The 26,077-nt window shown below is 45.2% G+C and overlaps 1 protein-coding gene across 1 annotated transcript in view; it reads right to left on the bottom strand.

Annotated features, from left to right (window-relative positions):
- The window catches only part of LOC138784085 (tyrosinase-like), a 63,826-nt gene extending 38,186 nt beyond the window's left edge, over positions 1-25,640 (bottom strand). Inside the window, exons 1-3 of the mRNA XM_069959602.1 lie at positions 25,602-25,640; positions 10,378-10,666; positions 3,222-4,031 (exon numbers count right to left, since the gene is read on the bottom strand). Coding sequence (XP_069815703.1) covers positions 3,222-4,031; positions 10,378-10,380 — 813 coding nt within the window. The 5' untranslated portion in view covers positions 10,381-10,666; positions 25,602-25,640. The remainder of the gene's footprint in view (positions 1-3,221; positions 4,032-10,377; positions 10,667-25,601) is intronic.
- Positions 25,641-26,077: the final 437 nt, after the last annotated feature.

Genomic DNA, 26,077 nt, shown 5'->3' with positions numbered 1-26,077 from the left:
AAAAAAATCATTCCTGATTTAATTCACAATGACCAATGTGGATTTGTTCCCTCAAGAACAATAAGGCAGAACATCAATAGAGTTTTCCACAATATTCAGGTGGGTACTTTGGGGGGTTCCCACTCCATCCTGTCATTGGACGCCCAAAAAAGTGTTCGACAGGGTGTAGTGGGGATTCCTATGGCAGATTTTGAAGGGCTATGGTTTGGGAAGGGATTTTATAGCTATGGTAAAGTTACTTTATAAAGGGGCTAAAGCAAGTGTTTGCATTAATGGGGGTAGATCAGATTTATTTAGTTTGGGTAGAGGTACACGCCAGGGGTGCCCCTTATCCCCCTTATTATTTATATTGGCTCTTGAGCCATTGGCAATAGCCATAAGGAAGGACGAAACAATAGAGGGGTTTGGAGTAAATGGTAAACAAGACAAACTAAGTCTGTTCGCTGATGACATGTTGTTGTTTTTGGAAAATCTTGAATTAAGGTTAGAATATGTAATCTCGGTCATAGAAGAATATGGGGGTCTATCAGGCCTAAAAATAAATTGGCAAAAATCAATACTACTTCCATTGTCAGGAGAGTATGTGGAAAACCCGGAAATAGTTCAGGGGAAAATGAAGGTAGTACGGAAGGGTGACACTTTTAAATATCTGGGGATTGAGGTGTCAGCTAACCCTCTAGATTTCCATAGGGAAAACACTAACCCCGTATTAAGAAGAATTAGTTGACTTATGGACCGACATGTTTTTTTCTAAAGCGGACAGAATAATGTTAGCTAAAACGGTACTGCTGCCAAAATTGCTGTATATATTTAATGCCACTCCCTTGTGGATAGATGAAAGGACTTTTAAAAAAATAGAGAGCACTATGAATAAGCTGTTATGGGGGAGAAAAAGAGTTCGAATACGGCAAAAGTTTTTTTGCCTCCCTCGGAGTAAGGGGGATTCGCTTTCCCAGAGCCTAAGACCTATTTTCTAGTATCCCAACTGTGTTTAATATGGAATAGAAATAATATAGCACTGAGTAATTATATCTTGAGAGAAAGTAAGGGACTGTATATAGATTTGATAGAAGCCCTTGAGTCAGGGGTTTTGCTAGAGGGGAAATGGTCATCTTTCCCAACAGTGATAGCGTTGGCCAAAGCCTGGGATACTTTAAAAAACTATATGGGAATTAAAACAGCATTAGAGATTACCCCATTATGGAATAATAGTAGATTAGGCGAAATTAGTAAAATAGCGATCGGGGGGAGGTTGAGTGAAGCTGGGATTGTCACAGTGAGGGATGCCTTTCAGGATGGGAAATTAAAATCATGGACTAGACTGAGTAGTGAATATAAATTAAGAGGTGGGGAGTGGTACGAGTATGCTCAGTTGCAGAACGCATATAGAAAAACCGAGGATAAAAGTCTCTTTGAAGTATGTAAAACCCCAGAGTTACTTAGAAAAATGATTCAGGGATCCACGATACAAAGAATTTCCTCTGTGCTATATAAAAAATTGATGGAACTGGACCATAGCGACAGCACCAGCAGGAGTCGTACGAAATGGGAAGGGGAGTTTGGTCTGGTAGCAAATTCCCAATGGGAAAGGCTCCTCAGAAATGTGAGACTAGTATCATCTAATTTAAATCATCAATTGGTGCAATTTAACATCTTGCATCGATTGTATTATACACCTCGTTTCTTAAAAAGAATAGGGAAGAGGACTACATCCAGTTGCCCTAGGTGCAATGAGGTGGAGTCAGATTGGGCTCACATTGTATGGGTTTGTACCAAAATCCAAGGATTTTGGGAGGGGGTACTTGAGTTTATTGAGATAGAGTTACAGATTAAGATCCCCCGAGACCCCTGGTTGATAATCCTAGGCGATGACTCACCTTTAGTGGGTATGCAAAGAGTAAAAAAGCAGCTTATTCATAGACGTCTCTTTGTGGCAAGATTACTAATAGTGCGCAATTGGATGGCAGCAGCAATACCGGAACCTAAAGCTTGGGAAAAAATGGTCAAGCTATACAATAAGTATGAGAATTATAGTGATTAGATAGCTACCTCTACCTAGAAGGGGGGGGGGGGGGGGTGAGGGATAGGGGAGGAGGGGTAAGATTTATTTAGTGATGGAATGCTATTTACCTATAGAGTTTGATTAACTTGGATTATTGAATTTAGCATTTTTACTGTTTGATAAGTAGATTGAAAAAAAAAAAAAAAAAAAAAAAAAGATGTAAATTTATTTATTAGATTTGATCATACGCACTGTCTATTTACTTTACTAATGGTCAGTTTACACGGAGCGATAAATCACTCAAGCCATCATTTAATGATTTCGAAGCAACGATTTGGTTTTATGCCGATGAGCATTTAGACAAAGCGATAAATTGTTCCATCGTTTTTTTTCATTTGCTTAGGGCCATCTCACACACTAGGGGGAATCTTTGAAAAGACTGTTTTGAAGAAACCGCTGATGACACTTGGAAACCAGTATGTCTACTGACAAAGACAAGATGACATGAGCGGAAAAATTCATGAAACCCCAAACATCTCAGCAGACTGTACTGGGTGGTGATAATACTCTCACATTGTTTTTTTACAGTTGCAGTACTTTAATTTAAACTTTAAATTTATATATATATTTATATATATATATATATATATATATATATTGAGTAAAATAAAAAATATATATTTGAGGAAAATTATGACATAAAATTTTTTTGAAGGTTGATAAGAAAACAGAAAGCTGACTTTAAATAAAGAGGCATGAACTTTAGGCTGGGTTCACACACAGTATATTTCAAGCAGTATTTGGTCCTCATGTCAGGTCCTTATAGCAACCAAAACCAGGAGTGGATTAAAAGCACAGAAAGGCTATGTTCACATAATGTTGTAATTGAGTGGATGGCCGCCATTTAATGGCAAATATTCGCTGTTATTTTAGAACAACGGCTGTTATATTGAAATAATGGCCGTTATTTACTGTTATATGGCGGCCATCCACTCAATTTCAACATTGTGTGAACAGATCCTTTCTGTGTTTTTAATCCACTCCTGGTTTTGGTTGCAATATGAGGACCACAATACTGACTGAAATATACGTAGTGTGAACCCAGCCCCCCATTAAAGTGTACTTTTTTCAACATTTGTTGTTTGTGGTGATAGGAACAAAAATGGATCACATTATTATTACTCAACCCAGCAATTTAAATGGACATAATATGACTTACCCTCCAAAAGGAAAAGTAGGAGTATGGATTAATGACCCCTTGCTCATCATTCGTTCCCAAAAGTTCATCAGTACATATGGAGCAATTTTTATCACTTCTCCAGTCATAGTATGGAATAGTAAAGTCTTCATCCCTCGTCATGAGCTGAATTTGTCTTTCTAGAAATAGGAGATTTAGGCGATGCCACCCGGGAAATACAGGGCCTTGATGAGCAAAGTTTTTTTCAGGGATAAATGTGCTATTTATCATAATTGGTTTCATGGAGTAATAATGCATCCAAACAAATACGTCATAGAGAGAAGCATCCACAAAGCGGTAAGTCTCTCGATGGTGTCGGTCTCCTGTGCTCAGGACAACAAAATCTTGACTTTTTGTGGTCTTTGCTAAAGCCAAATAACTAAAAAATCTTCTCTGCTCCAGAGCTGACAGTTCCCGGATCTCTCTCCTTATGTTTATTTTCTTCCTGTCACACTTCTCACCATGGTAGCCAAATTTGCAGTCGCCACAATTGAAGCCACTGTAGTTTCCGAAGCACTCGCAGGTATTCTCATAGTAGTGTCTAGGCCAGTCCAGCCGATCATCATTATACTGGGGAATCTTTTTTGCAGTTGAAGCTGCCCAGGCTATACACTTCCCACGACCAGACAGGGAACCACATGGGCTTTTGTCTTTCCAAAGTGGACAGCAAGTCTTGGTGCGAAAAGAAGCTTCAGATGTGCAGACTCTGGGGAACTGGCTGTCCACAAAGCAAAGGCCGAATGCAAGGAAGATGACAATGCTGAACATGACGTCCTGATCTTTTGAGGAAACCTACATGGAAAAAGAACAAATGAATGAGCTATGTGTAATGTGCATTCTCTCCACAATAAGTAGACCCCAGGAAGTTTATTCATATATTAATATAAATTCTTGTTTTTTGTATAATTCTAGCATATCTGATTTATGGTGTTTATTGCTGGCATGCCATCTGCTTATAATAGGCCCAAAATGCAGCATTGATTGTGAAAATGCAAGAACCTTGATGGTGTATAATGTGGTGCAAGATTATCGTATCTTCATAAGTACTGCTATTTATCAGAATGTTCTTCAGAAATCTCATCTGTTGGAAGTATACACAAATAAAGAGTTTACAATGCACTATGGAAAAATGTGGCACATAACAAAGATGGCCGTATGAACAAAGAGATCTAATACTGCCCTCAGAAGTTAGGATTTTATAGGGGTCATATTGTCCGTCTTTCAGAGACCATTAGGAGTTGTGGCCCTAACTACATTTACATAACTAGCTTTCACTATAGCTTGTAATTAGCCCGGCTCCAGTCACATAAATGAGAGGAAGGGTCGGAATAAGAAGCGTAAAAAGTCCAACACTGAGATGTCTGGTCAGAGCCAAGGAATGTAATGCAGCAATAGATTATACAACCAATGCATTTCACACCTTTTTCCTGGGCCCTTAAGCCCCTATTACAGGGGGCGACTGAGAGGAGCAAACAAGCACTGTCAGCACTCACTTGCTCCTCGCTCCCAGCTTGCTGCGGCCCCTATTACACATGCCCCCAGCGAACGGGTAATTACAGTGTGTGTGTGTGGGGGTGGGGTGGGGGTGGGTGCGGGGAGCTGCGGGGGGGCTGCCCAGGTGATTGCTAGATCATCCAAGCAGCCCATAGCAGATAGCAGATACTTTTCAGCGACGGTAGCATATTGCCGCTATATTAGTTGTTTGTCTTTCAACATGTTAAAAGACAAATGACTACAATGATCAGCCGACATCGCATATATATATATATATATATATATATATATATATGTTACAGGAGGAAGAAAAGAGGGGAAAGGGAGGACATGATAGAAACCTTTATATATGTTACAGGAGGGAGGTGTGGTGGTATACTACGTAAGAGTCTCTGTCACTGTTGGTACTACTCAGCCGTTGATGGTAGTGACACCAGTGCTAGTCCAGCACACAGGTGTGATGTTGGCACCTGCTTTAGTGTGGCCAGTCTGTTGTGTTCCCCAAATGGTCGATGACCTGCCGGGTTGTGATGGGTCCCTTGGGCTCTTGTCACGGTAGTCCTGAGTGACAATTGACCCACCTGGACTATCGGTACCGCCACCCACAGAAGGGGGAAAAATAACCCAAGGTGTGTGGTTAGCGTATAGAGGTGCTGGTGCGGAGCAAAGGATGACTGATTCCCAGTGATATAAAAATATAACAGCTGTACTGTACAGTCTCTTGGCAGTACAATACACTTTTGTAGAAAATAGATAAATCTTTATACAGGCTTTAGTGCTTGAACTTGTCTGTGCTGAGGAGATGCTTTAAGAAGTAGAGTTAGTTGTAGCGGTGCTTGAAGAGTTGGAAGTAGAGTAAAGCAGCGTAGAGGAGAAGAGTTTGTCAAGGGAGTCCTAACCCAATGTAGCAATGTACTCTGCCAGAACTTGAGAGAATACTTTAGAGTTAGAAGTTACTTGTACCTGTGTGTAGACTTTAGTCTGACCACCTTCTGCCCCACAGTGTTGAGTGACTCATCCTCCTAGGGTGATACAAGCCCCAGTCGTGGTTACCTGGGTGAAGCTAAGCTCCCGGGGATGTCTTATCCAGGCTAGTTCCTCTTTTGTATCAGGATATTGCCCTGCACTTTTTAGACTGGTTCACAGTGTGGACTAGGATGTTCCTAGACTCTTCTCCCTTGGTACCCGCCACCCACAGAAAGGGATCTAGCTTGCGTCCTTTCTCCACACTGTCCCATACGAAAAGTTCTTGCTCCTCCCCCACCCATGGAACTAACTTCCTCTACAGCGTGTAGGCAGGGGCGTAACTAGAAATGACTGGGCCCCATAGCAAACTTTTGATTGGGGCCCCCCCTCCTCTGACCGACCAATACGTAATCAACACACCCAGCTCTACACAGGCTCTGTACACCATACAAATTACAGTGCAGTTACATCAGGTGACTCACAGGGGACGTCTTCTCTGATCAGAGTTCTTCCTTTTCATCTTCTTCTCCATCTGCCCTGGGCCGTTATGAGAACTTCTCCGAGCCACGAATCCACAGAATCTGCCAGACAGACATATTAGGCTCCACACTCTGTCACCATCCTCATCTCTATACAAACTGCACATCTGTACTGGCCCCTTTACACCCTCATTTAGTGGGTAACCCTGACTCTTTGTAGTGTATGTGTGTATATATATATATATATATATATATATATATATCCCTAATATGCCCTGCTCTGTGTAGACACCTTTTAGATGGTCCCTTGTTCAGTCCTCCATATAGATGGTCTTTTGTGCATCTCCTATAGTAGGGAGCCTCCCTCTCTGTGTCCCTTTATAGTAGATGACACCCTCTGTGCATCCCCTATACCAGGGGTAGAGAGCCTTGGCCCTCCAGCTGTTGCAAAACTACAACTCCCATCATGTGTGGACAGTCAAAGCTAAAGCTGTAGTTTTGCAAAAGCTGGAGAGCCAAGGTTCACTATCCCTGCCTGATAGTATATGGCTACCTCTGTGTGTGCATCCCCCTATAGGTATCCCCCAGTGTTGTCCATCCTCCTATAGGCAGCCCCCAGTCTTGTGCATCCCCAGACCCCAGTGTTGTTTCTCCCCCATAGAGCCCCCAGTGTTGTTCCTCCCCCATATAGCCCCCCAGTGTTGTGGTTCCTCCCCCATATAGCCACCAATGTTGTGGTTCCTCCCCCATATAGCCCCCACTGTTGTTGTCCTCCCCCATATAGCCCCCACTGTTGTTGTCCTCCCCCATATAGCCCTAAGTGTTGTTGTCCTCCCCCATATAGCCCCCACTGTTGTTGTCCTCCCCCATATAGCCCTAAGTGTTGTTGTCCTCCCCATATAGCCCCCAGTGTTGTTGTCCTCCCCATATAGCCCCCAGTGTTGTTGTCCTTCCCCCATATAGCCCCCAGTGTTGTTGTCCTCCCCCATATAGCCCCCACTGTTGTTGTCCTCCCCCATATAGCCCCCACTGTTGTTGTCCTCCCCCATATAGCCCCCAGTGTTGTTGTCCTCCCCCTTATAGCCCCCACTGTTGTTGTCCTTCCCCCATATAGCCCCCAGTGTTGTTGTCCTCCCCATATAGCCCCCAGTGTTGTTGTCCTCCCCATATAGCCCCCAGTGTTGTTGTCCTCCCCATATAGCCCCCAGTGTTGTTGTCCTTCCCCCATATAGCCCCCACTGTTGTTGTCCTTCCCCCATATAGCCCCCACTGTTGTTGTCCTCCCCCATATAGCCCCCACTGTTGTTGTCCTCCCCCATATAGCCCCCACTGTTGTTGTTGTCCTCCCCCATATAGCCCCCACTGTTGTTGTCCTCCCCCATATAGCCCCCAGTGTTGTTTCTCCCCCATAGAGCCCCCAGTGTTGTTCCTCCCCCATATAGCCCCCCAGTGTTGTGATTCCTCCCCCATATAGCCACCAATGTTGTGGTTCCTCCCAAATATAGCCCCCACTGTTGTTTTCCTCCCCATATAGCCCCCACTGTTGTTGTCCTCCCCCATATAGCCCTAAGTGTTGTTGTCCTCCCCATATAGCCCTAAGTGTTGTTGTCCTCCCCATATAGCCCCCAGTGTTGTTGTCCTCCCCCATATAGCCCCCACTGTTGTTGTCCTCCCCCATATAGCCCCCACTGTTGTTGTCCTCCCCCATATAGCCCCCACTGTTGTTGTCCTCCCCCATATAGCCCCTACTATTGTTGTCCTTCCCCCATATAGCCCCCAGTGTTGTTGTCCTCCCCATATAGCCCCCAGTGTTGTTGTCCTCCCCATATAGCCCCCAGTGTTGTTGTCCTTCCCCCATATAGCCCCCACTGTTGTTGTCCTTCCCCCATATAGCCCCCACTGTTGTTGTCCTTCCCCCATATAGCCCCCACTGTTGTTGTCCTCCCCCATATAGCCCCCACTGTTGTTGTCCTCCCCCATATAGCCCCCACTGTTGTTGTCCTCCCCCATATAGCCCCCACTGTTGTTGTCCTCCCCCATATAGCCCCCACTGTTGTTGTCCTCCCCCATATAGCCCCCACTGTTGTTGTTGTCCTCCCCCATATAGCCCCCACTGTTGTTGTCCTTCCCCCATATAGCCCCCAGTGTTGTTGTCCTCCCCATATAGCCCCCAGTGTTGTTGTCCTCCCCATATAGCCCCCAGTGTTGTTGTCCTTCCCCCATATAGCCCCCACTGTTGTTGTCCTTCCCCCATATAGCCCCCACTGTTGTTGTCCTCCCCCATATAGCCCCCACTGTTGTTGTCCTTCCCCCATATAGCCCCCACTGTTGTTGTCCTCCCCCATATAGCCCCCACTGTTGTTGTCCTCCCCCATATAGCCCCCACTGTTGTTGTCCTCCCCCATATAGCCCCCACTGTTGTTGTTGTCCTCCCCCATATAGCCCCCACTGTTGTTGTCCTTCCCCCATATAGCCCCCAGTGTTGTTGTCCTTCCCCCATATAGCCCCCACTGTTGTTGTCCTTCCCCCATATAGCCCCCACTGTTGTTGTCCTTCCCCCATATAGCCCCCACTGTTCCCCTCTGATAAAAAGAAAAAAACAAAACAGAACTCACCAAACCACACGCTCCCCCGTCGGCCACTGGTCTCTTCTTCTCTCTTCCCCATCAGAGGAGCAGCTCCCTGGTCAAGTCCCACGCAGCGCCATCACTGAGCTTAGTGTGCGCGGCGGCGGCTGGGACTTCCGGTACAGAGAGTGACACGCTCTCTGTACCCGGAAGTCCCAGCCACGGCGGCGCACACTGAACTCAGTGATGGCGCTGCGTGGGACTCGACCAGGGAGCTGCTCCTCCGGCGGGGGCCGACACTCTTGTGATCGCAAGCAAAACGCTGCTTGCTGTCACAAGAGTGATTGACAAGGCGGGAAGCCTATGGCTTCTTGCGCTGTCAATTAGAGCAATTAACACCCGGGAGGCCCGCTCGGCCACCGGGTGCTGCAGGCGGTCAGCTTCGGGGGCCAAGGCCTCGGGCCCCCGGATGCCAGGGCCCCGTAGCGGGCGCTACGGCTGCTACGGCGGTAGTTCCGCCAGTGCGTGTAGGGTACACTGCAATTGGGTGAAAAGAGTGCAATAGAAGAACAGAGAGAAGAGGTGATAGGAAAGAACAAAGCAGAAATCCTAGTGGTCTACAGATTCTGTTACACATAAACACAATAACCCTTTGCAATCCTTCAGCTGTGCAGCTTCCACACACTAACATATAACACAGCGACATATAGTGGTCAACTCTTAATACTTCTTTTACCATAATAAGACCACAAAAAGAACAGACTTTTGAGAAGGGTGTATGCAATAGTAACACACCTAGTGGGATACCACAGCCAGACTAACTATGTGCAGCATTTTGGCCCCTGTGTGTCCTGTTGGTCTAATGGGAATTAGATTATGTGGTCTCAGAGGTATCTCCCATACTCATTTGAGGTAGCTCAGAACAGATGTCCAGAAGGTTTATATCTGAGGGTAATGCCACAATGCGTGCATTGAATTAGCCTTAGACAGTTTTCACTTCAGGCATTCTCTGTAATGTACAATAAATTGAATGCTTACGTGGCCCTATGGAAGACAGGTACACTTTAATTGCAAACCTCACCTGAACTGGAGACAAGAGTAGTGTTGTTTCTGGAATAAAGTGGCCATGTTTTGTAGAACTGGATAACCCCTTTAAAAAGGACTCCAGGAGGGAGTTGAAATGATGAATGACCTGTTTGCCTGATGGGCAGACAAGGCCGGCATAAATCATGGCAAAAATCGACACCAGCTCAGGGCAGCTTCAGATTCCCTGGATTTAGAGGCATGCAGCTCTTAGTAAATAATAATAATAATAATTTTTATTTATATTGCGCCAACAGATTCCACAGCACTTTACAATTCTAATACAAATCTAGTGTGAGGCTTTATGTTAGACTCGCCCTCCGTATATACATTACACTCTGGTCAAGGTAATAAAAGTCACATGTGAAACAATACAAAGCACTATACAAGTATAGATAGTGCACAAACTGATCAAATCATATCTATGGATTAAAGAGGAGAAAAAACTTTTTCCCCCACAATGTGAGTATATAAATTAAAATGCATTGTTTAAACAGTGTTGTGATTATTAAAAAAAGATAAGTAAATAGACGGGGTTTCATGGCTTACCATAGATAGATAGACCTGGAACCCTCTCAACTCTCAGAGTAGAAAGCAGCTGAGCCCTCCAGGATTTTTGTTCTCAGTCTCCCGGTGTCACCGAGCATCAGGGAAGGTGTCTGGTTTATAAGCGGACAGGGTGGGGTGACGGGTGGGGTGCAGGTGTGCCTCCACCATCTTGTTCCTCCTTTTCCTGATGGGACATTCAGCTTCTGCTTTAGGTAATTGTTGCTGTGGACGCAGCCTTGTCTCTTGGAGTTATTGCTCTTCCCATGGCCGTGTCTCTTGCTGCTTTTAACTAAGATTAAAGTGTGGATTATCCATCATTATCTGTAACAGTTTATGAGGCTCCTGCAATGTTTCTTTCATTTTGGAACAATGCTACTAAAATAATGGATGATGAGGGATTGGGTGTTTTATTATCCTGAAACCATCACCCACATCAGCCTAAAAGTGTTTGCTTCCCATATGTTCTGAGATCTGGATAAATCCAACCTTCTCACTGCTGGGAAAACATCTAAGACTAGGATTACCGCCTAGAAGTAACATTATAAACCAGCCCTATGTGCAATACAACTTAGTACTTTTGTAGGGAAACAGTATACAAAAGATAATCACAAAGAATACTGTCCTTTCTTCTGATGGACAACACAGAATGATTAGATTGGGTGCTTAAGAAGAAGAAGAAGAAGCTCGTACACAGACTCAAAACTGAGAAAGAAGAATGAGACGTCTTTTACCAGAAGAGCCCAGTGTACGAGTCCCAGGTTTGAACGACTGGGTATAACTAACCCCTCAAGGTTTCCCAATTAGGCTGAGCAGGTTTCAATGGAGTACTTCAGCTTAAGCTCTTTGCTTCACTGCAGACCAGTTTCTGTTTCTGGATAGTCCTGTCTAGATCTGAGTTGGTTATCCCAAGCATAGGCAAGGTTTATCCCAGGTGACAGTTGCCCCACTTTTGGGTTTAGCACTGCATATTTGTTTCTCACAAACTCCAGCAAACAACTTCTGTTTCTCCGAACTGCAACAATCTGACCAGAAGCCCTCCAACCAGGAACTAACTATCCTAAATAGGGGTGTCCGGGGTGTCCCTCCTTTTGTTGAGGAAAGTGCTAGAAAGAATGAGTGATAATTGAAGGTGATAGGTGTGAAGGTGTGAGGAACGCAAGCTATTGATTGATAAACACATAACAGTACAATAGACACAGTTAACCCTTTATAACTTCAGCTGTGCAGTTAATATAGGGGAGAGTGAGACACAAAGTGGTGATAGTGTAAACAACACCAATCCCAGAGTGTGACACCTGACAGAGTTACCTTTTGACAGGTGGAAAAGAAGCTTGTTAGCACACCTGTACTAGGACACTACATACTACCCCACCAAAAAAAGCCAATCATGGTGTAACACCTGGAAAAAGTAGAAAAGGAAAATTAGGCACAGCAACTATTACTTTCATATGGCACAGTAACAACAATAATAATAATAATAATAATAATAATAAAAAATAACTTTTAAAAATATGTACATTATATAAAATACATAGGAACGTCTTCAACAAGCAAAAGGCTATGCAACAACTTTGTAAACTGGAACAATTGGATTTGGAGGCATCAGTCCATATACATCCATTGATGCTATGATGCGTCAGTTTATATACTACACAAGAGGTAGATCAAGATGAATCCTTCCTGGCAAGAAAGAGAGAAAAGAAGGGGAAAAGTTTACAGTAAAGCTGGATATAGGGGACTTAAACTGTTGTGGGGATGGAACTGGGGACGCAGCACACAGGAATAGGAAACTTGCAACAGCATGGCTAACGGGGCTTAGTCACTTCAGAAGTGAGTCTGTGTCTTTGCAGCAACACTGTTTTGGGGGCAGCCTGCTTACAGCGTTGTTAGCTGCCATTTGGTAGTAGGCTTGCTCTTCATCTTTTGGGACCATTCCTCCTACACAACATACATGTGGCAGTGGTAGCTCTTGTAGTCGTGGCCACTGGAGCAGGTGCTGGAGTGGTCACCACCAGGCTAAAGGTGACCTGAGATTGCACCTTAATGATCATGTCACTGTCAGCATCCGCTGCAGACATGGTACTAGAGGGCCGGAGAGATCCTTTTGCAGGGGTGGCGAACACTGCAGAAGGAGGAGGAGAGACAGGAGAAGAGAGGAGCCTTTGGCCAGCAGCAGATGCGCAACTCCCCAGCGGGGCACAAATTTGTAATCCACACAGTGATGAGCAATGCACAGTTCCAAGCAATAACGTCACTCCTCCAAACTCTGGTGTGGGGTGATAATTATTCTAAATCAGACCATCTGTGCAGACAGCTCTGCGGTACTGAATCTGAGTACTGCACAGTATAAACAGATCACTTGCATTTTTCACTTCCACAACACACTTGGACAAAAATTCCACAATCAGTGAAATGTATTACAGACAGTTGTAGATGCACTTTTGAGGGGTTTCACAGTAGCAAACAAGACTTCTAAATCCTGTTTGTGACTCCACACAAATCCAGGATTGATAGGTGTTGTCAGCAGTTGGCTAGGTGTGGTGGCACCGACTAGGCACTTGTCACAGTGGTCAGGGTGGTGATGCCCACTCCTAGCTATACTAGCCCTAGGCTTTGTAAAAGGCAGCAATGGGTGTGTGGGTGCAGGTGTGGCGGAAAAGGATGAGCATTGAGTCTGGCAATTAACCAGAATAACGTTTACTTAAGGAATCTTCAGTGCAATACAACTTAGTACTTTTGAAGGTGAACAGTGTGCAAAAGATAACCATAAAGAATACTTTCCTTTCTCCTGATGGACAACACAGAAGGATTAGCTTGGGTAGGGTAGATAGAGAAGTGTAGCTTCAGTAGAGTAGGTTAGAGGACTGTCTTGGGACCTTGCCCCTTCTGGCAAAAGATGGTCTTCTTCTAAACACACTACAATATATACCGGCAGAGTTCTGCACAGAGTGACTCGTGTATGAACACAGATCAAGAAGAAACCCCTAATACTTAAAACTATAAACTTCTCGTTACGAGCCCAACGTACACAGGCATATGTCCCTCAGATTGTTAGTCAGGGAGAGTCAGGGAAACAGGAGAACCTACCGGCTGGCACTCTGCGACTTCTACTTCGCTTTATATTCTACAGACCAGTCGAATCCTCTCTCACTAAGTCACTCCTTTCAGTCCTGCATCAGGGAATACTTAGCCCGATCTGGCCTCCCGCGCCTCTCTGCGAAGGACCTCACCTCTTTGGAAGAGCCTCTCTCGGATATGTAATGGCCCAGAAAGGTATTTATTGTCAGGCGTCTGGAGATGTATTGTTGCTATTGGCAACCTTAGACAGTCTGTATTGGGACCTATGTATTTGCTGCTTTTTCCTAACTCTCTTATGGAGATAGTGTTTTCTGTCATATATTTATTCAATATGTTGTTATGTATTAATCTCTAATGAGACAAGTGTTGAGCTTGATCAGTGCTCCTCCCCTGCAACCTATCACACTCTAGTGATTGGCCAGGGGAAAGCTAGCTCCGCCCACCTTCTACCCAGAGGGCTGTGCGGTCTTGTCAGTGACAGTTGGTAGTCTGGTATTGCCAGTCACATCTAACCTCCCTCCATCACCTCATTAATCCTGTCAGACTCCATCCTCAGCCCCCTAACCTGTTTCCAGTCAGCCATAAGGACTAATATGTTTCTCCTAAGTCTCAGCAGGACGTCCTCTGTATTTATTAGTGCCTGCTTTCGGATTGGTGAAGTGATAGAGGGTCTCCCATTCACCGTCCATATCTTCCTGGCTTCCAGGTCAGTGTGTCCATGCGTCTTCCTCCTACATGATAGTGAGCGTGGACAGCGTCAAGTCTCTTCAGTAACTTCAAGTACCTATTCACACGTATAAAGGCTGGAAAACCGCAAAGTCCCTGGAACAGGTCTGTCTCTTTGAAACCCTATTTATACATCAAGTCTAAGCTATAGTAACCACGGTAACCCTCCCCCTGAAGCGAAGGACTCTGATCAAGACAACAGTTTACCGTCATCAGATGCCCCTGTATTGGATTGTATATAATTATCCTTCAAGTAAAGTCTTAATATACTTTCACCGCTATTGTGTGAAGACTTTTATTAAAAATTATATGTCCCTGTGTGTATGCTGAAGAAGACAAGGGCCCCAGCACCCTCGGACCCCACTGTGACAGGAAGGTTTCAGAAGTTGAGCCCTAAGGTTGCACTACACCACCCAGCAATACAATACCCTCAGCATATCACACAGCACAACACCAAAGGGACTCTGCTGTGACTGCCTGTGTTTTTACATTTTGGGCGCCATTTTCTCTGTGTTTCTGCTGCTGGAGCAGCCAACAAGAGGTTAATTTAACTGTTAACTGTAGCTTTGCCCGTGCGCACCAGGAGCTCAAGCCCCGCCCACCTACAGTGTCTTCTGTTTGGTAACTGTCTCACAGCTATTGGAACATCCAGCACCGCTGCTGCGAGGAAGGATTTCTCTGCTGCACCCAACTACAGAAAGAGATAGCTGCCATACATCGCTGCCCAGCGTTACCATAACGACCTCAGCGTTGTCACAGCTGCTCCGCTCCTCGCTCCTTGTACCTTCATTCTCCGCCAATCAGCCTGTATCTGTCATCCACCGCTGCTACATCACTCCAGCCTGAACCTGCTGCCTGCAATCTATATCACCAGTCTCATCAGTACCATTTTCATTTCTACTGTGTTACTCAAGATAAAGAGGGGGAGGATTTTCAAGAGACTGTTCTGCTGCATAATTTTTGAATTTCTTAAAGAGACAGGCAGACAATTTTTTTTTAAAGGGGCAGTGTACCAATTGCTGCAAATATGTCTGATCCTCAAGCTATTGATCAAGCTGTCTCCAGCAGTCCTGCCTCATCATCTAACAGTGTTCCTGCATCCCAGGCCGCTGCCGCCAATGTTGTTCCTGCTCCAGTTGCTGCTACTGGTCTACCATTCTTCATAGGAACCTCCAGTCTTCCCAACTATAGGGGAGAGCCTCACACCTTTGCTAGCTTTAGGGAGAAAATACTTCGTACCCTTGAACTTGTCTCACCTACTCAGCAGGTACAATTGCTTCTAGGCCAGCTTGAAGGTCCAGCTGCTGAAGAAGTGCGTTCCTGGTGCGCCACTGAAATATCCAGTGTTCAGCAGATTCTCAACCGTCTACGTAAGGAGCTTGAGGTCCAATCACCTACAGAGGTGCGGTAAAAATTTAATGACAGACGTCAGAAACCAGGTGAGACCCTCCGAGATTATGCACTCGCATTACAGTCTGCATACAGAGCACTAAGCCAAGTTGACCACCTAGACCCCTCTGCTGCTGAAAGTATCATCACAGACAGATTCATAGAAGGCGTGGACTCTAGAATAATATAGTCAGTTACGCATGCTAACAGCACAAAACCCCAATATGACATTCCTTGATTCTAAGGCTCTGGCACTACGTGTTATAGGAACTGATTCACCATGCACCACTTATACTTCTACTACTTATTCCAAAGACATGGCTGGTGAAATTTCTGTTACATCGTTACCACCTTCTGTGCCACCTATGCAAGCCACCCAAGCTGCACAAGCATCCAGCACCACTGTTACCCAGGATACACTTGCACAAGTGGTGGACTCTTTATGTCAAGCTTTAAAAGAGTTAAAGAGCAATTCCTCCTCATCCCATGAGTCTTCTGCTAGTAGGCCATTGTCTCCAGAGCCTCATCCTAATCGTTTCAACACAGATAGACCCCCACCAACAAGGTTTCAAGAGCGTGAACGTGCCTACTGTATTTATTGTCACCGGTATGGACACTTCAAGTCAGTGTTATCAGTTAAATGGGATACCCCTGAGCTCAAGGGCCGCCCCTCGGGAGGTAATGCAAAAGGCCCAGAGGGACAATCGCAGTGGTTTTCGAGGTTTCTATCTAAATGCCCGCAAGTAACTATATGGATTGATGGTGTTCCCCTTGAAGCTCTTGTTAACACTGGATCCTAAGTCACCACCATTTCCAGACAGACTTTTGAGAAACATTGGGACCCCCGTGTATTGAGATCGACTGACAAGGCTAAAGTTCAGTTAATTGCTAGTAATGGTCAGCCCATTCCTCAGTTAGGCTACTGGGATCCTACTCTGCAAATTGGTGATCGTAAAATGCCACGCCAAGGTGTTATAGTGACTAAATCTGAGGGAGTTAGTACAGCCATAGTGTTAGGCATGCACGTAATACGCCATGTGTTTTCTGAGTTATTGAATGCTTTGCATGCCTCTTTGCTGTCTATTTCTTCCCCTTACAGGCAAGCAGTTCAAAAAATCATAAAAGCGCTCACCGGCCAGCAGAAGTTTGCCAACCACAGAGGAGTAATTTGCCGAGTTCGCACTAAAGATATCCGTCCCATCATTGTGGCTGCCAACAGTGAGACTTTGGTCTGGTGCAGAGTTCGATCTGGAATTGACAATGCTGACTACGAAGCTTTGATTGACTCTTTCCAAGTTAATGGCCATCCCCTTGTAAAAGCTGCAAGAAGCATTGTTACAGTCTCCAATGGACAAATTCCTGTACGGTTAGTTAATCTCAGTGAATCCACTGCTGAACTCCCAAAGTTCATTACAGTCGCTCAGTTATACCAGCTGGATCCTGAAGACATTCTGGACGAAGAAACCCTTGCCTACCAGAAATCGATCAAAGCTACCTCTAAAGGTCCTAACCAGTCTACTACCCTCTGGTGGGATGAACTTAACATCGGAGACGCTAATACTCCCCTTGAGCATGTCAACGGTGTCTCAGGCTTTCAGTAAACATTCCCTGAAATTCGGCAAGACCAGTTTAATCCAACACCACATCAATACTGGTGACCATCCTCCCATCAAAGAAAAGCATCGTCCAATCCCTCCTGTCAACTACCAACAGGTGAAGAAGTTAATCCAGGAGATGAAAGACACCCGTGTAATTCAAGAGAGTCAGAGTCCTTGGGCCGCACCTATCATTCTGGTAAACAAGAAAGATGGCAATATTCGCTTCTGTGTAGACTACTGCAAATTAAATAACATCACTCATAAAGATGCGTATCCTCTCCCACGCATAGAGGAGTCCATTGCTGCACTTGGCTCTGCTGCCTATTTCTCTACACTTGACCTCACTAGTGGTTATTGGCAAGTCCCCATGGCTCCAGAGGATCAAGAAAAAACAGCATTCACCACTCCCATGGGCTTATATGAGTTCACCAGTATGCCATTTGGATTATGTAATGCTCCTGCCACATTTCAACGACTGATACAGAGATGCTTGGTTCATGTGAACTTTCAAAGTGTTCTCTTATACTTAGATGATGTAATTGTGTACTCTTGTACTTTGTAATTGTGTACTCTCCATCACTTGGCTAATTTATTCCAAGCACTCAGCGAGCATGGTTTGAAGATAAGACCCCCCAATGCCATTTGCTTAACCCACAGGTTAACTACCTAGGCCACGTTGTTAGTGCTGCTGGGATACAGCCAGATCCAAAAAAAATCTCTGCTGTTAAGTATTGGGAAACTCCCAGAACAGTGAAAGAGATCCGAAGCTTCCTGGGTTTTGCCGGCTATTACCGCCGCTTTATCCCACCTTTCGCACAAGAAGCTGAGCCGCTTACAGAACTCTTGCGTGGTTGTCCAAAAGAGAGTTATAATAGAAAGCTTCCTATCAGATGGTCCGATCGCCAGGAAGATGCCTTCCAAACTCTGAAGACCCTATTGACGTCACCTCCAATTCTGGCCTATCCAGATTACAATCATCCATTCCGTCTGTATACAGACGCCAGTTTCCAAGGCCTAGGAGCTGTTCTGTCACAGGTACAAGATAACCGTGAATGGGTCATTGCATACGCTAGCCGAAGCTTGTGAGGAGCTGAGAAGAATGATACCAACTATAGTGCATTCAAGCTGGAGCTTTTGGCTTTAGTATGGGCTGTTACAGAGAAATTCAAGGACTATCTTGCAGCAACTCCCTTTACAGTGTACACGGATAATAATCCACTAGACCATCTCAATTCCGCACGGCTAGGTGCACTTGAGCAATGTTGGGCCTTAAGACTAGCAAACTTCAACTTTGACGTAAAGTACCGAAGTGGGAAGACCAACATTAATGCTGATATCTTATCCCGTCTGCCCACAGGTGAAGAACCTCCAGAAGAGGATGAATGGGAAGATGTTGAAATGCCACCATTCTACCAGAAGTTCGCCACGCAGTGCGCTGTTGCTGCTACTCAGACTGATGAAACTTCCAAGCAAACGTCAGATCCCTTGCAAGAGTCTTCCAGGTGGAAAACTATTCAAAGTGAATCTCGTGTCTTGGGAGAAATGTTTGATTATCTGACAGCAGGAAGAATTTCTATACGGCTGAGAAAGCAATACCCTGATATTGAGTTGAGACGCCTATGGAGACAGAGAAAGAGACTGTTCATTTACAAAGGATTAATCCTCAGGAATACCCTTGATCCTGTCCCAGGAGAAAGACTCCATCAGATTCTAATCCCCAGGCGGGGTGCCAAAATTGTCTTAGACGCCTATCATGACCAGTCTGCCCATTTCGGGGTCCACAAAACAGAGGCCACTATCAGACAGAGGTATTACTGGATAGGAATGCATTTGGATATAGAGAATTGGTGTGCTGAGTGTCCAGCATGTAATTTGTCTAAGGCTGGCAAGAAAGAAGCCTGAGCCCCTCTACATCCTATCACCTCTCATAGAACAAATGATTTGATTGCCCTTGACCATGTAAAGTTGTCTCCTACCCGATCCGGGTACACCTATGCATTGACAATGGTGGATCATTATTCAAAATGGGTTGTTGTGATACCAGTGAAGGATTTAACAGCCAAAACCACCGCCATCACTTTCTACCGAGAATATGTCATGCTTTATGGTTGTCCAGAGGCAGTGTTGTCTGACCAAGGACCTGCTTTCGAGTCCCAACTATTTCAAAAGCTTTGCAACTTTCACGAATGCAAGAAACTGCGTACCACCCGCAAGGTAATGGCTTATGCGAGAAGATTAACCAAGTCTTCATAAACATGTTGCATACTGCCTCAGTTTCCAAGAAAGCAGAGTGGCCACAACTCTTGGATGAATTAGTAGAGATTTATAATAATACTACGCACTGTTCTACAGGTTACTCACCCTATTATCTCATGTTTGGCCGACAAGGACAACTGCCCCAAGATAGAGCTCTTGGAATTCAAGTCCCTGACTCCATTAATCCATTGCCTAATGCTGACTGGATAACTGAGCACCAAAGACGCATCCAAGAAGCAAAAGAAATTGTTGATGGGTGAAGCACATCAGAGGCAAGAACTTCACTACAATCAACGTGCTAATGCCACGCCACTGGAAGTCGGAACTAAAGTTTGGCTGAAAAAGCACCATCATTCAGATAAACTTGATGTATTGTGGGAGCAAGAGCCATACACTATAACCATACCTCCCAACTTTTGCAAAGAGCAAAGAGGGACATGTGCGCCGCGGTTCCCATAGCCACGCCCCTATATCGGGCCTCCATAGCCACGCACCCATAGCAACCCTCCATAGCCACGCCCCCATAGCAACCCTCCATAGCCACTCCCCTACAGTCACCACGTGCTGCTGACTGTGTAGTACCCCATATAGTATCCAATCCCAATTATAGTGCCCTATACAGTATCCAATCCCCCCAAAAGTGCCCCATATAGTATCCAATCACCCATTATAGTGCCCCACATAATATCCAATCCCTCCATATACTGTGCCCCACATAGTATCCAATCCCCCCAGATAGTGCCACACATAGTATCCAATCCCTCCATATACTGTGCCCCACATAGTATCCAATCCCCCCATATAGTGCCACACATAGTATCCAATCCCCCATATAGTGCCACACATAGTATCCAATCCCCCATATAGTGCCCCACACAGTATCCAATACCCTCATATAGTACCCCACATAGTATTCAATGCCCCCATATAGTGCCACACATAGTATCCAATCCCTACATATACTGTGCCCCACATAGTAGCCAATCCCCCATATAGTGCCCCACATAGTATCCAATCCCCCATATAGTGCCACACATAGTATCCAATCCCCCATATAGTGCCCCACATAGTATCCAATGCCCCATATAGTGCCCCACATAGTAGCCAATGCCCCATATAGTGCCCCACATAGTATCCAATACCCCCATATAGTGCCCCACACAGTATCCAATACCCCCATATAGTACCCCACATAGTATTCAATGCCCCCATATAGTGCCCCACATAGTAGCCGATGCCCCCATATAGTGCCCCACATAGTATCCAATGCCCCCATCTAGTGCCCACATAGTAGCCGATGCCCCCATATAGTGCCCCACATAGTAGCCAATGCACACACATAGTGCCCACATAGTAGCCAATGCCCCCATATAGTGCTCCACATAGTAGCCAATGCCCCCATATAGTCCCCCACATACTACCCAATGCCCCCATATAGTGCCCACATAGTATCCAATCCCCCCACATAGTACCCCACATAGTACCCAATCCCCCCATATAGTGCCCCACATAGTATCCAATCCCCCCACATAGTGCCCCACATAGTATCCAATCCCCCCATATAGTGCCCCACATAGTATCCAATCCCCCCATATAGTGCCCCACATAGTAGCCAATGCCCCCATATAGTGCCCCACATAGTATCCAATCCCCCCATATAGTGCCCCACATAGTAGCCAATCCCCCATATATGCCCCACATAGTAGCCAATCCCCCCATATATGCCCCACATAGTAGCCAATAGTGCCCATATAGTGTGGCACGACCAGAAAAACAACAACGCAGTAACTCACCTGTCCGGCAGTCCCAGCAGCTCCTCTCCCGGCAGAGCACGCGCTCCTGTCAACCTTCGGCACAGGCAGCGGGAGACAGAGACGCTGACTGTGCCGGAAGTGTCCTGCAGTCCATTCATGACAGAGGCTGCAGGACACTTCTGGCACAGTCAGTGACTCTGTACCCTACTGCCTGTGCCGAAGGATGACAGGAGCGCGCTCTGACAGGAGAGGAGCTGCTGGGACCGGCGGACAGGTGAGTTACTAGTTTGTAGTTTTTCTGGTCGGGCCACTGGGTGCCGTTCCGGGACCGCGGGCAGGGCCGGCGTTAGGGGGGGCAAAGAGGGCAGTTTCCCAGGGCCCCCATCCCCCAGGGGCCCCCTGCCCCAGTAACAGTGAGTGTTAGGTGCAGGAGCGCACAGACAGCGTCCTGCAGCCTCTGTCACTGATCTCTGGCTGCAGCTTATGGCTGCTATCAGGGGTCACACAGAGGCTGCAGGACGCTCTGCTCCGGAGTGTGTAGCTTCCCCCTCCCCCTCCCTTCTGTACCATGTGATTTCCTCTCTCTTCCTGGTGTGGAGCTGTCGGGACGATGGAGGAGAGGGCTGCGGGGTGAGGAGCAGAACCTCCTGCTGCTGCTGCCATGGACAAGGACAACTACACCCAGCATGCTGTTAGAGGGGGTAAGTATACTGTCCATGTAGTGTGTGTATGAATGTAGGTGTATAATGGATGACTGTAGTGTGTGTTACATGTCATGTGTGTAGTGTGTGGGCTGGATGGGTTGGATTTGTATAATGTGTTTTTATGGATGTGTTAGAGTGTATGTGTGTGTATGTATATATATATATATATATATTAGTGTGTGTGTATAAGCACTGCTGACTCCAAGTGTTGAGGTGAATAGACTGTATATAGGAGCTGCAGCCATTCTCTGGTGACCACTGAGGCCGCTGATTGGCTGCAGCTCCTATGTATAGTGTATGATGATGTCACTAAGGCAACACGGTGTATTTTATTGAGAAAAAAACAAGGTGGCGGTCACTGTATGGTGGTAATATTGGTCCGTATATAGTGTATATAGAGTCATTATGCAGTGGTCAGTCTATGGCGGTAATATTGGTCCGTATATAGTGTATATAGAGTCATTATGCGGTGGTCACTCTATGGCAGTAATATTGGTCTGTATATAGTGTATATAGAGTCATTATGTGGTGGTCACTCTATGGCGGTAATATTGGTCTGTATATAGTGTATATAGAGTCATTATGCAGTGGTCAGTCTATGGCGGTAATATTGGTCTGTATATAGTGTATATAGTGTCATTATGCAGTGGTCAGTCTATGGTGGTAAAATTGGTCTGTATATAGCGTATATAGAGTTATTTCCGCCATAGAGTGACCGCCACATAATGACTCTTTATATACACTATATACAGACCAATATTACCGCCATACAGTGACCACCGCATAATGACTCTATATACACACTATATACAGACCAATATTACCGCCATACAGTGACCACCACATGATATTGGTCTGTATATAGTGTGTATATAGAGTCATTATGTGGTGATCACACTATGGTGGTAATATTGGTCTGTATATGGTGTATATATGGAGTCATTATGTGGTGGTCATGGTGTGTGCTGGTCTGTATATAGAGTCATTATGTGGCGGTCAGTCTATAGCGGTAATATTGGTCTGTATATAGTGTGTATATAGAGTCATTATGCAGTGGTCACTCTATGACAGTAATATTAGTCTGTTTATAGGATCATTATGCAGTGGTCACTCTATGGCAGTAATATTGGTCTGTATATAGAGTTATTAAGCGGTGGTCAGTCTATGGCGGTAATATTAGTCTGTATATAGTGTATATAGAGTCATTATGTGGTGGTCAATCTATGGCAGTAATATTGGTCTGTATATAGTGTATATAGAGTCATTATGTGGTGGTCACTCTATGGCGGTAATATTGGTCTGTATATAGTGTATACAGAGTCATTATGTGATGGTCAGTCTATAGTAGTAATATTGGTCTGTATATAGAATCATTATGTGGCGGTCATGGTGTGGTGCTAATATTGGCGTGTATATAGTGTCATTATGGGGCGGTCACTTTATGGTGGTAATATTGGTCTGTATATAGTGTATATAGGGTCATTATGGGGCGGTCACTTTATGGTGGTAATATTGGTCTGTATATAGTGTATATAGTGTCATTATGGGGCGGTCACTTTATGGTGGTAATATTGGTCTGTATATAGTGTATATAGGGTCATTATGGGGCGGTCACTTTATGGTGGTAATATTGGTCTGTATATAGTGTATATAGGGTCATTATGGGGCAGTCACTTTATGGTGGTAATATTGGCCTATACATAGTATGTTTTCATCAATAACGGTATGGAGGTAATATTTGGTCCTGATATAGTGATTTTTTTTAATTTTATTTTTTAAAACAATGCATATAGATAGTTTTTGTGTTTACACCACTAGCGGCAGTGCTGACATGTAGCGGCAGTCCCCGCATGTAGCGGCAGTCCCGGCATGTAGCGGCAGTCCTGACATGTAGCGGCAGTACCGGCATGTAACCTTCTGAATTGACTCAATGTTACTAAGGGCCATAATACACGCGAAAATTGTCCTAACCTGGCCGATATCGCTCTGTGTATATAGAGACAACAGTAATCAAATGATCATTGTCTTTTGGCAAGTGTAAAAATCATTGTCTGATTGTGCGTATAACATAATAAAGCTGTTACTTACCTGATCACGTTCCCCGGTGTCCTCAGGCCTTGTCTGTTTGTTACGGCCAGTGATTGGCTGAATGGCCGATCACTACAGAGAGAGGACCAGAAGTGAGAGCTGGGACTGGGGGATCGCACAGACAAGGCCTGAGGACACCAGGGAATGTGGTCAGGTAGTATATATCTTCATTGTTCACTATATACAGCAAGGGCTGCACACACATCACTAATGATATATATATAAAATCTCATCTGGCCCCATCCTCCCCATACACAGGAATGTTCGGCACAGCTGAGCGTTTCTGTGTTCTCTATAGGAGGGGTAAGCCATAGCCAGACAGATCTGATGACGGCTTGTCTCTCTGAGAACAAAGAGGTTGGATGTTGATTTTCCATCAAGCCCAACCCCATATGTCCACTGATATCATGTCAGAGGACTGTACAAAGAGCCCCATTCACCTTACACTGATGGCCGAACCCACCACGAGCAGCAGGTACCACCAAAAAGTGTATGGGAACCTTAAATTGCTGCTACAATATTTCAGCATTTGGGGCCCCACCTTCAACTTTGCCCAGGGCCACATTTAGTCTAAAACCGGCCCTGACCGCGGGACAGCACCCCGAAAACGGGACTGTCCCGCGGAATCAGGGACAGTTGGGAGCTATGCTTTAACTGCTGTTCAATATCCAGAATCAGATGTTTATGAGGTCCAGAAACCTGGAATGGCCCCACAAACCGTCCACAGGAATTGTATGAAACCTTGTACCAAGGTGGATCTTCTACTTCTAGCCCCTCCTTCAACTCCACCTGCTCCAGTCTTTACTCCTGTTCCTGTGTCTACTACTCCAAGTCGACCTTCTGTAGAAGAAGCTATCAGGAACTCGTCCTTCCTAATGCCTGGATGCTACCAGTGGGTACCTATGCCAGTATCATCCCCACTACATATACCAGCACCAGTCTCAGTTCCTGCTTTAACTCCTACTTCATCTCCTATGCCAGAGCCAGCGTCTCATCACCAAGCTCCGGAAGAAGAAGAAGATATCCAAGTGCTGAGGCGTTCTGAGCGTTCCAACAAAGGAGCATTACCTGCCCGCTATCGGGATTAAAATGCTTATAGTAAATGTTGTATATTCTCTCATACATACAGTATATATAGCTTAGCTAGTTAGTTAGTTAGTGTGGTGTGTTTTGCAATGTTTGGACTTGGACCATACTTCATATATGCTTTTGCCTTACATGGACAATGGATACGTTGCAGTACAGAGACTCTACCTTAGTGGCAATCTAACCGGTTCTATATTTAAATGTTGTTATTATTCCTTTTTTTTGTCATATATGCATAAACATGTGGTTTATTATTAAAGTAACCCTCCGCCTGCCAAAGGTCGCCGAGGACAGCTCATTCTTAGAGGGGGAGCATGTAATGGCCCAGAAAGGTATTTATTGTCAGGCGTCTGGAGATGTATTGTTGCTATTGGCAACCTTAGACAGTCTGTATTGGGACCTATGTATTTGCTGCTTTTTCCTAACTCTCTTATGGAGATAGTGTTTTCTGTTATATATTTATTCAATATGTTGTTATGTATTAATCTCTAATGAGACAAGTGTTGAGCTTGATCAGTGCTCCTCCCCAAGCTAGCTCCGCCCACCTTTTACCCATAGGGGCTGTGCGGTCTCCTCAGTGACAGTTGGTAGTCTGGCATTGCCAGTCACATCTAACCTCCTTACGTCACCTCAGTAATCCTGTCAGACTCCATCCTCAGCCCCCTAACCTGTTTCCAGTCAGCCATAAGGACTAATACGTGTGTTCAAAGTCTCAGCAGGACATCCCCTGTATTTATTAGGGTTAGGGTCCGAATTTCCTGGCTTGGATATTGGCCCTTTACTCCAATCCCTCCAATCCCTCAGTTTCTTCATTCACAATGTTACGCGACAAGGATGCCCCCTTTCTCCCCTCATCTTTGTTTTGACTCTGGAGCCCTTCTTGAGGATAGTGCAGGAGACTGCGGAGATTGGAGGATTGCGAGTGGGGAATACCGTCCATAAAATTGCCGCGTATGCGGATGACTTGCTGTTCTTCATCACCACACCTTTGGTCACGCTGTCCAGTTCTTATGAGAGAATT

The sequence above is a fragment of the Dendropsophus ebraccatus genome, chromosome 2 (genome assembly GCF_027789765.1).
Source record: "Dendropsophus ebraccatus isolate aDenEbr1 chromosome 2, aDenEbr1.pat, whole genome shotgun sequence".
Lineage (NCBI taxonomy): Eukaryota > Metazoa > Chordata > Amphibia > Anura > Hylidae > Dendropsophus > Dendropsophus ebraccatus.
Note: the sequence above shows the minus strand (reverse complement) of the source record. Positions and strands in the feature narration are given on the sequence as shown.